The 14,657-nt window shown below is 37.8% G+C and overlaps 1 protein-coding gene across 5 annotated transcripts in view; it reads left to right on the forward strand.

Annotated features, from left to right (window-relative positions):
- Positions 1-424: 424 nt before the first annotated feature.
- The window catches only part of LOC309879844 (sodium channel protein type 2 subunit alpha-like), a gene marked incomplete at both ends in the record, with an annotated part of 44,449 nt that continues 30,216 nt past the window's right edge, over positions 425-14,657 (forward strand). The window contains 11 exons of one of the 5 annotated variants that reach the window (XM_082764106.1): positions 433-705; positions 2,992-3,102; positions 3,427-3,521; positions 4,361-4,489; positions 4,959-5,050; positions 6,120-6,356; positions 6,868-6,931; positions 8,167-8,308; positions 8,753-8,959; positions 12,738-13,028; positions 13,685-14,065. In XM_082764106.1, coding sequence (XP_082620232.1) covers positions 433-705; positions 2,992-3,102; positions 3,427-3,521; positions 4,361-4,489; positions 4,959-5,050; positions 6,120-6,356; positions 6,868-6,931; positions 8,167-8,308; positions 8,753-8,959; positions 12,738-13,028; positions 13,685-14,065 — 2,022 coding nt within the window. Of the gene's footprint in view, positions 706-2,991; positions 3,103-3,426; positions 3,522-4,360; positions 4,490-4,958; positions 5,051-5,149; positions 5,242-6,119; positions 6,357-6,867; positions 6,932-8,166; positions 8,309-8,752; positions 8,960-12,737; positions 13,029-13,684; positions 14,066-14,657 lie in introns of those variants that run through there. The other 4 variants (XM_082764108.1, XM_082764109.1, XM_082764110.1 and 1 more) reach the window with 4 other exon arrangements.

Genomic DNA, 14,657 nt, shown 5'->3' on the forward strand with positions numbered 1-14,657 from the left:
ATAATAAGGTGTGTTTTGGATTTCTTGTTTAGATTAGGGAAAGTGAGAATGCTTTTCCTTTATCTCGTGACATTTATATTAACCTGAGATGACAAATAAATTGCATGCAAATGTTGTTATAATTCTTTTCCTTTCATGTTTTTCTTTACAACCTAAACTGTGTCTGTTTGCCATGTTGGTACTTCAGAAAAGCTAAGATAGATAATTTTCTGTTGTCTCTGAAAATTAATTCAAATCCTTCTCTTTATGTTCTTTACAATTAAAAAAGAGGCAGATAACTACTATACTATGCAGAAAATTGTTATTTGGGGAATTGTCTTGCTGTTGCACTCTCTTAATTTTTCTGTTTCTCCCCACTCCCCATCCCTCATGTTCTCCTAGGATCTTCTTGCACAAGAGCACAAAAGTGTTTAAAATTTGCAGAATGAAAAGATGGCACAGGCAATGTTCGTACCACCAGGATCTGATAGCTTCTTCCTTTTCACCAAAGAGTCTCTTGCAGCTATTGAGAAGCGTATTGCTGATGAAAAGTCTAATCGTGACAAAGATGAACATAAAGATGATGGTGGTCATGAAGAAAATCATCAAAAGCCAAGTAATGATTTGGAGGCAGGAAAGACACTGCCATTTATTTATGGTGATATTCCTCCAGAAATGGTTTCTGAGCCCCTGGAGGACCTTGATCCATATTATGCCAATAAAAAAGTAAGCATTTACTAAGATTATAATTACAATATACCTGTTGAACTGCAAAGTGGTAAATGCTGTAGTTTACTACCTGTTGAAGGTAGTCAGAAGCCCTATTGAAAGTATTTAAAAGTCTATGATACCATGTTAATTATTTTGAATGCAATATAAATATGATGGTGAGTCTTCTACTTAGGTTACTTTTTTATGATTTTTTTTTAATGTCTAAGATTTCCTTATGATGTTTTTGATTTACTGGATTTTGTATTAATGTATTTTAATCTCTTCAGATCTGATGAAATGCTGAAGCATTGGAAAACTTCATCTCTCTCTGGCTACTCTGTTACTGGGTATTTGAGGAAACATAGTACTAAGATGTAGTTCAGCAGGCTAAGAAGGAAACTAATTAAGCAGCTAAAGTTTTTGGTTTGTTTTCCTCAGAGAATTAAATTATTAGATATTATAAGAATTCTTGCACTATCTTCCAGTCTAGCAACAGATTTACTTTGGATGAAGTGCTTGTTCTGTCTGTCACCCGCCAATGTGATCTACTGTCAAACATGCCTTAAAAACTTACTGAAATATTTGGGGAAAAAAAAAAAAAGGCCAAACAAAACTCACCTGGAGTTACTTGTTAAACTCTACTTGGCTAGGGAGGGACGTAAGTAAAAAATAAAAATGTGATTATTAGCACATGTTGCCAGCTTCATATTATATGATTTCTGTGGATAGGTAACAGCTCATGTGTAGACATGAGTTCATTTTGCTTGATTTTGCTTTAGGATCAATGCACTTTTTTTTCTGAGTCTGACTGGATTTTCTGTCCAGTTACGTTTTTCCTGATGATTTTAATACCAATTTACCAGTAAGTAATCCTTCCCAGTGCTACCCCACAAGGAACACGAAGACAGTAATTGGTAGGACATCTTGAGGTCACGTGCCCTCAATATTATGTTACAGTGCAAGGAAGTTATTTAAAGTCTCTCCATCATTCCTTTAAGAGTCACTTTATATCTGCATGTATGCAGAATTTTCTTGGAAATATTACCTAAATGTTTTTTTTATTTATTTTTTCTGTTTAATGTAAAAGAGATTTTGTGGCTCATTAACAGCAGCAACAACAAAATGTCTGCAAAATAGTATAAAAACATTTGTGAGTAGCCTCTTCTGAAATAGGACTGTGTCTACTACTTCCTGTTTCTGTATTGAGCCTTGTTATAGGTCCAGAATAGACCTGAAAATGAAAAATAAATTGATGCATATTCATCTATTATAATGCAACTGAATTTCTTTTATAGAGAAACCGTTAACAAAAGGAGGCAAGATCAAGGGTGGTGGCTTTAGCAAGTATAGATCTTAGATGATGAAAAGAGAAGCAGAATGATGTTCAAAATGAAAACAAAATTGAGTTTACTTTAAAAAGGCAGTACAGAATAAGTAAGTTCTTATTTCATTGTGGAAATCAATAAAACGTTTGAATTAAAAACACAAAATAGGTTCTGGAAACACAGAATAGATAATAAACAGGTTACCATCTTCCATACGAAGCAACTTCGTTAAAGCAGTATTTTTCTAGTACAGAATGTTGAAGACTAATAATTAGGTATAGTGTTTTCAGTTACTTTAGTTGTTGTTTCTACACCATGAGCTCTACTGTCAAATGATCCATTTCTGTTACAATAGAATATTGGCATAAAACAGGAAGAATCAATATTAAAACCTACTTATTTCCAGATATTTGTCATTTGGGAAAATTATCATAAAATGTATACTGACTTAAGTTTTCATTAGATAACAGTTTTAGTCTAAATCAAAAATGTTTGTGTAAAAGGTACCAGAAATAACTGCTCAGACAATAAAGGCAGCAAAGTCTTTAAGAACCAGGATATCTAATTTCAGAAGCAGTTTCTAAGTGCAAAAATGATTAAGTAGTTGCTGATGAGTCTCCAAAAAAGGTTGATTAGGTGCTGTGTTTTGCACTGCCAGGTTTCATCTGAAGTGCATACAATACAGCTGCACACATTTTTACTGTTTTAAAAGGACAATTTTTTAATTATATTCTTCACTTACATAATCCAGGAAAATGTTGAAATGCAGACATTAAGAGCACAGAGAAAAAGAATGTATGGTTTTCAGTTTTCCTTGCTTATGAGAAAATGCACAATCAGATACTTGCTTGAATAATTTTATTGAAAATAAATTTGGCTACTTACATCTGTGTAAGTGCAGCCTCTATTTATGGTGAGGTTGCGAACATATCCTTAATTTCCTATTCTCTCTCTCTTTTTTTTTTTTTTTTTTAAGACATTTATAGTATTGAATAAAGGGAAGACAATCTTCAGGTTCAGTGCCACCTCTGCCTTGTACCTTTTATCTCCTTTCAATATTATTAGAAGAATAGCTATTAAGATTTTAGTTCATTCATATCCTTTTTATCTAGTTTGCTTAAAATGAAAACATAATAGTTACTGGTCTTTTGAAATATGTTATAATGTTTGTTTTAGTATTTAAATGTATTCATCCCCTTAATTCTTTCTCTCAAAATGAATGAAGGATACCTAGTTTACAGAATTAATAGTATAATTAATATGAAACATCTTTGATTTAAATATGGCATTTTTAGTCATTTTAAACTGATTTGTATTGAATGTGTTGTCAGTGTTCTAAAGCCCGGTCAACTACTCATGTTTTGTGTGATGCATATTCAGCATGAGGAAAGTGTAAGTTCCTTAACTGCAGTCAACATTGTTCAGCATGCTTATTATGCTCACTATTTTGACAAACTGTGTATTCATGACATGGAATAAACCACCAGATTGGACAAAGAATGTGGAGTAAGTAAAAGTGTATACATATATATTTATTTTTTATTTTTTTTAATGGTTTTAAAATGAAAAGCTAAATTAGGAGCTAAGCTGTGTGGTTTTACTTAATATCATGTGCAAACTGGTATTCTTTCTCTAGCCTGTTGATTAATACTAGCTGCAACTCAACTCACTACAGGCCTGCAGGCTGTAAGAAAAAAAGCTGTGATATTGTTACCCTTTTTCCCTGAATAAAACTGATTTAATCCTTTTGATCATAATTTTTGTACTTGTAATGTTTTTGTGCTCTCTCCCTTTTCAGCTGTTCTGTTAGCATTTTTATTACAAGAAGAAGAAGAAAAATCCTATCAAACTGACACTATTGCTTTTCAGTAAGATGCTTTGAATAGCCACTACTGAATCACCTTAATGCTTAATAAAATGTAGAAAATTAACACCCAAGCTTTTCATATCAAAATATGAGGATTACTGTCATTAAAGTCTGACTTTGGTAATGGTAGTAAACACTAAGTTTCATTTACATGTGGATTTTATTTCTGAAATGCCAACCATACTGAAATTTTCACTTACAAAAAAATATGTTATTTGTATTTGTACTGATTACTACTTTGTATTCAAATTTCAAACCCATGCGTGCCAGAAACTGCACAAATATGTTTCAGATTAAAAAGTAAAGATCCCATAACTATTCAGAAGAATTGTGGGAAAACAGTCATGTTTGATGTAAGTTTGTAATTACCATTACAGTCTGTTTAATAATCACTGCTTTTGAGTGGTTTTCTGTTATTTCTATATTGTTATATTATTAAATGACGATCTTAAACTTTTACTTTGATGTTTTCTCATAGGTACACTTTTACTGGTATTTATACTTTTGAATTTTTGGTAAAAATCCTTGCAAGAGGCTTCTGTATAGATGATTTTACTTGCCTTCGTGACCCCTGGAACTGGCTTGATTTTATTGTCATTTCCTTTGCGTAAGTATACATTTATTTACTTTAAGTAAAATACCAGCCATAACTTTTTTTTTTATTTTTTTTCCTGAAATGGTAATAATTTGTTTGGGTTATGTTAGCTCATTTAAAATGAATTATAGTCTAAATGTGTTTCAACTTCTCCCATTTTAATGTTTACCGTGATCTAGAACACAGCATAATTAGTGTACTATTGCACAGTACAAAAGAGAAGTTACAATTGAACAATCTATTATAAAGTATAAAGTACATTTAAACAATAAAATCATGGTAATCAGTTTCATATTAATTTACATTCAATGGAAATACTTAAGGGTATGCTTCCTAGGGAAAACTCCATTGAAACAGGAAAATATGAATGTAAGTCTTTCATTTAATGTTCACCCTTCCTAAAAAATAGTCTGGATTACAGGTCCAGGTAAGTAATATACACTCTATCTTAATTCTGAGTAACTGTGATTTAATTCTACAGGTATATAACAGAGTTTGTAAACCTAGGCAATGTTTCAGCTCTTCGAACTTTCAGAGTATTGAGAGCTTTGAAAACTATTTCTGTAATTCCAGGTAAGAAGTAACTGTGTAACATAGTAAGCTCTCTACATCACCTCTGTTTAATTCTGTGTGTGCTGTCATTGTGTTTGTGTGTGGAATCCCTCACTACAGATATGTGACAGAGTTTGTGGACCTGGGCAATGTCTCAGCGTTGAGAACATTCAGAGTTCTCCGAGCTTTGAAAACAATATCAGTCATTCCAGGTGAGAGCGAGGTTAAACACTGAGGCTGATTGAAATTTTCACAGAAGCTGAATTCATGTTTTTAACGGGATTTAGGCTCCGGTCTTAACTTAAACTAAACTAAACTTGATTATTTTTCTGATTCTCTAAAACACTCAGCCTCAGAGTTTAATAAATTCATGCATGAGAAATTGAATTATATAGCCCATGTATTACGTAGACTATAATTTCTATTTCGTGATGTCAAATTTTCTCTCCCACAATAAAGATCAAAATTAATTATCTTCTCATTTTTCTATTATTAATCTGAATGCTACCATTTATCAATGACATTTCAGATTGAAAATTTCAATGTATTTTAAAAGCTAAAACCTTGATAAAGGAATAAGAAATTAAGGAGTAGCATCGGGATTGCATGCTTTATTTATTATCTTGAGATGCCTATCTTCACCAAATCACCTCCAGCTGAATAGGACACATTATAATGATACCATTAAAATCTCCGCTGTGATGCAATTGTGTTTTGTTTTTTGTTTGCTTTTATAGAACCAATATATTGTGAATTGGGTAAGGACACTGGCACAGGTTTGGAGGAAGAGGCATCAAGCAGAAAATAAAACCGGAACAGCTCCCTTCACATGTAGTTAACATGTACAGGGAGCATGAGTAAAAAATGCTACTTGTTTATTTATAGAACAGGTATTTTGGAATGCATACCATTCATAGCTTCTGATTAGTTTATCAGGAGCTATGGGACTTAGTGATTTCTTTTTCCTTTGAAAAATATTTTAAGACTATTCTTGTGCAGCTGTGCATGATGTTTAATAGTGTGTTGGAGCGATCCACATTGTATTTTAGCTTAGGTAAATATTTAATAAAAAATGTGCCTCTGTTTGCAGGCTTGAAGACTATTGTGGGAGCCTTAATTCAGTCTGTGAAGAAGCTCTCAGATGTAATGATTTTGACTGTATTTTGCCTGAGTGTGTTTGCACTAATAGGACTGCAGCTGTTCATGGGCAACTTGAAGAATAAATGCTTGTTATGGCCATCAAAAAATTCAACAACTTTTGAAAAATACGTAGCTCCGTACTTTAATGGTACAGAGTTTGACTGGACAGCATACATTGAGAATGAAAGTAAGAAACACTGCTGAAATGATGTGTTGAAGTATTAGTGTATAAGCACACATACATGCACAAACACATTAGATTACCATGTCATGTTATAGGATGAAGATAAGTATCAATGAAATAGGATGACAATGAGTACATATTTTATATCTTGCCTCCCAAACTCACACTGACATGATGTTTTTTTCCTTTAACTGCGCTTTGAAACCTTAGGGTTATGTTGGAAATCACAGAATCATGCAGGTTGAAAGAGACCTCCAGGGTCATCCAGTCCTGCTGAGGTCCAGCTGCAAGGTGTTGTTAGAGCAGGCTTCTCAGCATCGTGTCTAGGAAAGTGCTGAATGTCTCCAAGGATGGAGACACCAAAGTCTCTCTGGCCTTGGAAGAAATGTTTTTTGGTTTTATTTGGGGGTGGGGGTTGTAACAAATCAAGATTGCATCTTCTGACACATTACTGTAGTTCGGTGTAGTACTTCCTTGCCTTAATTGTAATAATTTAGCATTTCTTTTCTTTTAGGTCATTTTTATCGTCTAGAAGGACAAAAGGATTATCTGCTTTGTGGCAATAGCTCAGATGCAGGGTAAGATGCAATGAAAACTACATACCACCTGTTTAAACAAAACATAAACAATACCACTATAAAGTTAAAAAGCTAATTTAGCTACCTGAATCCATAATGAAAAATGTATGGTCATGGTTCATAGTAACTAAATACTTGAATGAGTAAAAATACTAAGTGAGAAAATACTTCGCTGTAAAATTAAAAACTCTAACTAGACAAATACTATTTCAGCAGGTAGATACTGCATTATCAATAACTTGAGAGCGTACTTCTGTTTCAAAGACTTCAAGTCATTCCACATCTCTAAAAAAGGCATGGGGAACTGGGTTTTTAAGACTGACTTTTGGGAGGACATATTCAGTATTCTTCTGTCTGTGGATTTCATGCATGGCACTATCTTGGTCTATCTTTACAAAAATTCTTTGTAATAAAATAACATTACTAGACGGTACTGATATATCAGTCCATCCCTTATTTTGGGTAATTATGTCTAAAACAGATATACTTAAGCTTTTTTTTGTAAACATTTTGTGTGTAAATATCAAGTAATGTTATATATATATATATATATATATGCATATATACGCACACACATGTATGGAAAGAAATCTTTATAGTGTCTTTCCATGAAGTTTATTGTTGGCAAAACCTCCTCTAACCCTCAGGAATAGAATCATAACAGAGATACTGTGCCCACAGAATTGGATCACCTACTATCAAAACTGATACATAGAGTTTCAGGAGCTTAAAATAATATCACTGGCAGTTATTTCCTGTTGCGGAATTGTTAACTTGACTTGACTATTTCACAAACCCGAAGAAATCAAGAAACCTGGTATACCAACCCTGCAGGCATGAAAAAGTCAACAAAAAAAATATCTATACCAACTCTTTCTCTTGCATGGAAGTGTTCAATTTATGGAACCTCTGTATTAAGCAAAAATATTATCTCCATTGAAGAGGCACCTGCAGATATAATATTGATCTGTTAGGAATAAGTTTTATTTTGTGTAGAATGGTGAAAAGTTTGAAAGAAAGATTTTTGTTTACTTGTTTGCCATTTGCTGGCTTAGAAAAAAAGAGCACTGTTTTCCTCTCCTCAAAAATTTTTAAAACGTAAGCCACAAATAGCAGCAGCTACCTTGACAGATAAGGTCTAATTAATCTTTATTGGAAACTCAAGATACAGTAATTTAAAACCATTTTAATGATAAGTTTTTTTTATACACATTACAATATTTTTTTTTCCCTAGTAAATGTCCAGAAGAGTTTATCTGTGTGAAAGCTGGAAGAAACCCTAACTATGGATATACTAGTTTTGACACATTCAGTTGGGCTTTTTTGTCCCTGTTTAGACTTATGACACAAGACTACTGGGAAAATCTTTATCAGCTGGTGAGTATATGATAAAATCATTGTGTCCAACTGTCCCCAAACCAAACACAGAAAGGGCCTTTGTTTATATTACATACCACAGCTATTGATAGCAGTTGAAAAAGTGCAGTATTTATGAAAGAAAGCAAATTCAGTTGCAGAATTAAGCAGACAAGGGTTCTTAGTACAGAATCTCACATGATTTCTGAAGAGGTACGTACATTTTTTGATCCTTTCTGTCATTTGTACAATGTATATTCTCTCACAGCAAAATATGAATCTTAATTTGTCTTTGTATAAATTAGTTCTCTCACCATAGTTTTTTCATGTGTGTGAAAATTGGTTTTAACAAGTATTATCTTTAGTAATTTAAAAGTTTTGTCTTTTTAAAAATCAGTCTGTTTATGAATTGCAGAACTGATGCGTGTCTTCACCACATGGATCATTTTTCTTCTTCTCCTCTAGACATTACGAGCTGTTGGCAAAACATACATGATATTTTTTGTTCTGGTCATTTTCCTGGGTTCCTTCTACTTGATTAACTTAATTTTGGCTGTGGTTGCCATGGCCTATGAAGAACAGAACCAAGCAACTATGGTTGAGGCAGAACAGAGGGAGGCAGACTTGCAGCATATGCTTGAACAGCTGAAGAAGCAGCAAGAAGAAGCTCAGGTATTTTATAAAAAGAACTTGAGCCTTAGCATATCTCTTTGCATGATGTTTGCATGATATTATGCAACAGGTTTGAAGCCCTGGAGCTTGAGAGACCGGTAGCTGAGGAAGAGGTAGTAAGTCTACCCAGGAGGATGCCTAGGGCGAGGACGTCAACTCCACACCTCAGGACTGCCTCCACCAGGACAGAAAGAAGGGTGATTGTTGTGGGCGACTCCCTTCTCAGGGGAACAGTGGGACCTATTTGTCAGCCTGACCCTACCCGTAGGGAAGTCTGCTGCCTCCTTGGGGCCAGGGTCAGGGAAATTGCCAGAAAGCTTCACAACCTGGTTTGCCCCTCTGACTATTATCCTCTTTTAATAGTCCAGGCTGGCAGTGATGACGTTGAAGAGAGAAGCCTGAAGACCATAAAACGGGACTTTAGGGGACTGGGACGGTTAGTGGATGGAGCAGGAGTACAGGTGGTGTTTTTGTCCATCCCTACGGTGGCAGGGAGGAGTACAGAGAGGACATGGAAAGCCCACCTGATAAACACGTGGCTCAGAGGCTGGTGCCAACACAGAAATTTTGTTTTTTTTGACCATGGGGCGCTTTACTCAGCACCCGGCCTGATGGCCGCAGATGGGTCCCTATCTCTAAGGGGAAAACGGATCCTAGGCCAGGAGCTGGCAGGACTCATTGAGAGGGCTTTAAACTAGGTGAGAAGGGCGACCGGACTGAAACAAAGCTTGTTAGAGCTGTGCCAGGGGGAACAATGGCAAGGCTGGGAGAGAAGGCAATGACCCAACTGAAGTGCATCTACACTAATACACGCAGCGTGGGTAACAAACAGGAGGAGCTGGAAGCCATCATGCAGCAGGCAGGCTATGACTTGGTTGCCATCACGGAAACATGGTGGGATCACTCTCATGACTGGAGTGCTGCAATGTCTGGCTATAGGCTCTTCAGAAGGGACAGGCAGCAAGGAAGGGGTGTGGCTCTGTATATCAGAGGGAGTTTTGATGTCGCAGAACTTGAGGCTGGGAATAAGGTTGAGTCCCTATGGGTTAGGATCAGCAGGAAGGCCAGCAAGGGACGCATCCTGGTGGGGGTCTGTTATAGACCGCTGAACCAGGATGAGGAGACTGATGAGGAGTTCTACAGGCAACTGACAAAAGGTGCGAAATCATCAGCGCTTTTTCTCGTGGGAGACTTCAACTTCCCAGACATATCCTGGAAGCACAACACAGCCCAGAGAAAGAAGTCTAGGGGTTTCCTGGAGAGCGTGGAAGATAGCTTCCTGACACAGCTGGTTAGTGAGCCTACCAGGGGAGGTGCCCTGCTAGACCTTCTCTTCACAAACAGAGAAGGACTGGTGGGAGATGTGGTGGCTGGAAACTGTCTTGGGCAGAATGACCATGAAATGGTGGAGTTCTCCATTCTTGGAGAAGCCAGGATGGGGACCAGTAAAACCACTGTATTGGACTTCCGGAGGGCTGACTTTGAACTGTTCAGGACACTGGTTGGTAGAGTCCCTTGGGAGGCAGTTCTGAAGGGCAGAGGAGTCCAGGAAGGCTGGGCGCTCTTCAAGAAGGAAATCTTAATGGCTCAGGAGCGGTCTGTCCCCACGTGCCCAAAGACGAGCCAGCGGGGAAGAAGACCGGTCTGGCTGGACAGAGAACTGTGGCTTGCGCTTAGCAGGAAAAAGAGAGTTTACAATCTTTGGAAAAGAGGGCAGGCCACTCAGGAGGACTATAAGGACGTTGCGAGGCAGTGCAGGGACAAAATTAGAAAGGCCAAAGCTCATCTGGAGCTCAATCTGGCTACTGCCGTCAAAGAGAACAAAAAATGTCTTTACAAATACATTAATGCAAAACAGAGGACTGAGGAGAATCTCCAGCCTTTGCTGGATGTGGGGGGGAACTTAGTTACAAAAGATGAGGAAAAGGCAGAGGTGCTTAATGCCTTCTTTGCCTCAGTCTTTAGTGGCAAAACCAGTTGCTCTCTGGATACCCAGTACCCTGAACCAGTGGAAGGGGATGAGGAGCAGAATGTGGCCCTCACTATCCATGAAGAAATGGTTGGTGACCTCCTATGGCACTTGGATGTACGGAAGTCAATGGGGCCAGATGGGATCCACCCGAGGATACTAAGAGAACTGGCAGAGGAGCTGGCCAAGCCGCTTACCATCATTTATCAACAGTCCTGGCTATTGGGGGAGGTCCCAGTTGACTGGCGGCTAGCAAATGTGATGCCCTTCTACAAGAAGGGCTGGAGGGCAGACCAGGGAAACTATAGGCCTGTCAGTTTGACCTCAGTGCCAGGGAAACTCATGGAGCAGATTATCTTGAGTGTCATCACATGGCACTTAAAGAGCAACCAGGTGATCAGGCCCAGTCAGCATGGGTTTATGAAAGGCAAGTCCTGCTTGATGAACCTGATCTCCTTCTGTGACAAAGTGACGCGCTTGGTGGATGAGGGAAAGGCTGTGGTTGTGGTCTACCTTGACTTCAACAAGGCTTTTGACACCATTTCCCACAGTGTTCTCCTCAAGAAACTGTCTGCTTGTGGCTTGGACTGGTGTATGCTTCATTGGGTTAAAAACTGGCTGGATAACCAGACCCAAAGAGCCGTGGTGAATGGAGTCAAATCCAGCTGGAGGCCGGTCACTAGTGGCGTTCCCCAGGGCTCGGTACTGGGGCTGGTCCTCCTTAATATCTTTACCAATGATCTGGATGAGGGGATCGAGTGCACCCTCAGTGAGTTCACAGATGACACCAAGTTAGGTGTGTGTGTTGACCTGCTCGAGGGTAGGAAGACTCTGCAGGAGGATCTGGATAGGCTGGACGGATGGGCTGAGGTCAACTGCATGAAGTTCAACAAGGCCAAGTGCCGGGTCCTGCACCTGGGGCGCAATAACCCCAAGTAGAGCTACAGGCTAGGGGATGAGTGGTTGGAAAGCTGCAAGGCAGAGAAGGACCTGGGAGCATTGGTGGATAGTCAGCTGAATATGAGCTCAGGTGGCCAAGAAGGCCAACGGCATCCTGGCTTGCATAAGAAGCAGTGTGGCCAGCAGGTCTAGGGAAGTGATTGTCCCCCTGTACTCGGCTCTGGTGAGGCTGCACCTCGAGTACTGTGTTCAGTTTTTGGCCCCTTGCTACAAGAAGGACATGGAGGTGCTTGAAAGCGTCCAGAGAAGGGCGATGAAGCTGGTGAGGGGTCTGGAGAACAAGTCCTAGGAGGAGTGGCTGAGGGAGCTGGGATTCTTCAGCCTGGAGAAGAGGAGGCTCAGGGGCGACCTTATCGCTCTTTATAAGTACATTAAAGGAGGCTGTAGAGAGGTGGGGGTTGGTCTATTCTCCCATGTGCCTGGTGATAGGACAAGGGGGAATGGGCTAAAATTGCGCCAGGGGTGTTTTAGGTTGGATATTAGGAAGAACTTCTTTACTGAGAGGGTTGTGAGGCATTGGAATGGGCTGCCCAGGGAAGTGGTGGAGTCACCATCCCTGGAGGTGATGAACTGCATTCAGCTCTTTTGCATGCAATTACAATCACTGAAATTAAAAAAATAAATAAATTTACTGCTATTTTTCTTTTTTAAACTCAAATCCACCTAGGCTTTTGTCACATTTACAAGTCATGTGGTATAAACCTCAGAAACAGGCACTATAGCATTCTTAAAAGATTGTGGAATTTTAAAGCATTTGATCATTCACATATGTTTTAGACGTTGCATTAAATATAAATATAATAATATTAATAATAAAATATAAAATAAATTAAATAATTGCTTTGACAGGCAATAGCAGCAGCTGCAGCAGAGATGACAGAATTAAGTGGTGAAAGTGGGATTGGTGGACCTTCAGATAGTTCTTCAGAAGCATCCAAGCTTAGTTCAAAAAGTGCCAAAGAAAGGAGAAATAGAAGGAAGAAAAGGAGGCAAAGGGAACTCTCTGGAGAAGAGGATAACACAAAAGAGGGAAAGCTTTCAAAATCTGAATCAGATGGCAGTATCAGAAGAAAAGGTTTCCGTTTTTCTTTTGATGGGAACAAACTTGCTTATGGGACACAGCTCACATCACCCCACCAGGTACTGTGATTAGTGCAGTTTATGTTGTTGGGATTTATGATGACTGTAATATGCAGCAAACTTTGCTGTAACTTTGTAAAGTAATACAACATAGGAAAAATAATTTGCATTACTTTAATTACCAACTATATCAAACAAGAGTTTGGGTGTTACTTTCTTGTTTGGGATCTGGTGAGTCTCGACATGGTGCACAGCAGTAGTGCATTTGCATAGTTCAACTGAAGTAGAAATTCATTTTTAATTCATAAAAGGAAAATTTAAGTGTGATGCATCAGCATAGAAGACTAAGTATGAAACAATGTAATTTGACATTATGAATTCTAATGATCCATGTAGACTATGCATTAAGCCTTTATTTCCTCTATAATACAGGGATGGAAACTGCTACAGCCTCATGCATGTTCAGATTTTGTTCTCTGATAATTGTTTTAAGTGTACTGTAAATTTACCCATTCAGATGATCCTCATCTCTCATGTGCCTGAAGTCTATCTAAGGCACTGTATTAAGAGTAAAGCTGAAAGATTTTGGGGGAATATATATATAATAAATAAATAAATAAATATATACATATATATAATAGATACATATATAAAATAGATATGGATGCTGTATATTTAATATCTTCAGCTGGTGACTTTTTTTATTTCCTTTACAGTCTTTACTAAGTGTTCGTGGCTCCCTGTTTTCTCCCAGACGTAGTAGCAGGACAAGTCTTTTCAGTTTTAGAGATCATGGAAGAGAGATAGGATCTGAAAATGACTTTGCTGATGATGAGCACAGCACATTTGAGGATAATGGAAGCAGAAGAGGTTCTCTTTTTGTGCCGCTCAGACACAGTGAACGACGCAGTAGTAACATTAGCCAGGCCAGCAGATCGTCAAGAAGGCCGACACTTTTTCCGTTGAATGGAAAGATGCATAGCACTGTGGATTGCAATGGAGTGGTTTCCTTAGTGGATGGACCACCGTGTCTCTTGTCACCTACAGGTCAGCTTCTGCCAGAGGTGATAATAGACAAACCAACAACTGATGACAATGTAAGAAAGTTTTTAATTACTCCAGATTTCAGGATTAGAGATCAAGGCTGATCTGTAAAAGTTACTTTCAGAAAATAATTGCTATTGCAGAAACTTCATAGCATAAATCACATCTTATATTATGATTGAACTTGTTTGGAATTTAAGTGTTGGTAAAGAAAGCATGGGACTAGGAATGAGAAAAAATCATGCTTCCAATAAATTCACAGTGAATCCAGAGAAAAATTCATGCTTCCACTGAGAAGTATCAATTTGTTTCTTTGGCCATGGCCTCCTCCAAAATTTCCTTACATCTAGTAAGAAGTTAATAGTAAACTATAATGCAAAGATATTCTGGAAATTAAATATCAAGACTTAGTACTTTATAAGGTATTTTATAAGGTGCTTAACAGTATTCAAAAGTATAACCTGAAAATACCTGAAAATACACATTTTCTTTAAACAAACAAACAAAAAAGGTGGAAAAAATTATAATGTCATAGCACGAATATGAACCTGTGTATGTTATGAATTCATTGAAAGTGAAGAGTCTTTTTGATGCCTGTTCTGTCAGCATTTCTAAAGGTGAATTATATTTATCTCCCTCCCTTTC

The sequence above is a fragment of the Aythya marila genome (assembly GCF_965140915.1).
Source record: "Aythya marila genome assembly, chromosome: 6".
Classification (NCBI taxonomy): domain Eukaryota; kingdom Metazoa; phylum Chordata; class Aves; order Anseriformes; family Anatidae; genus Aythya; species Aythya marila.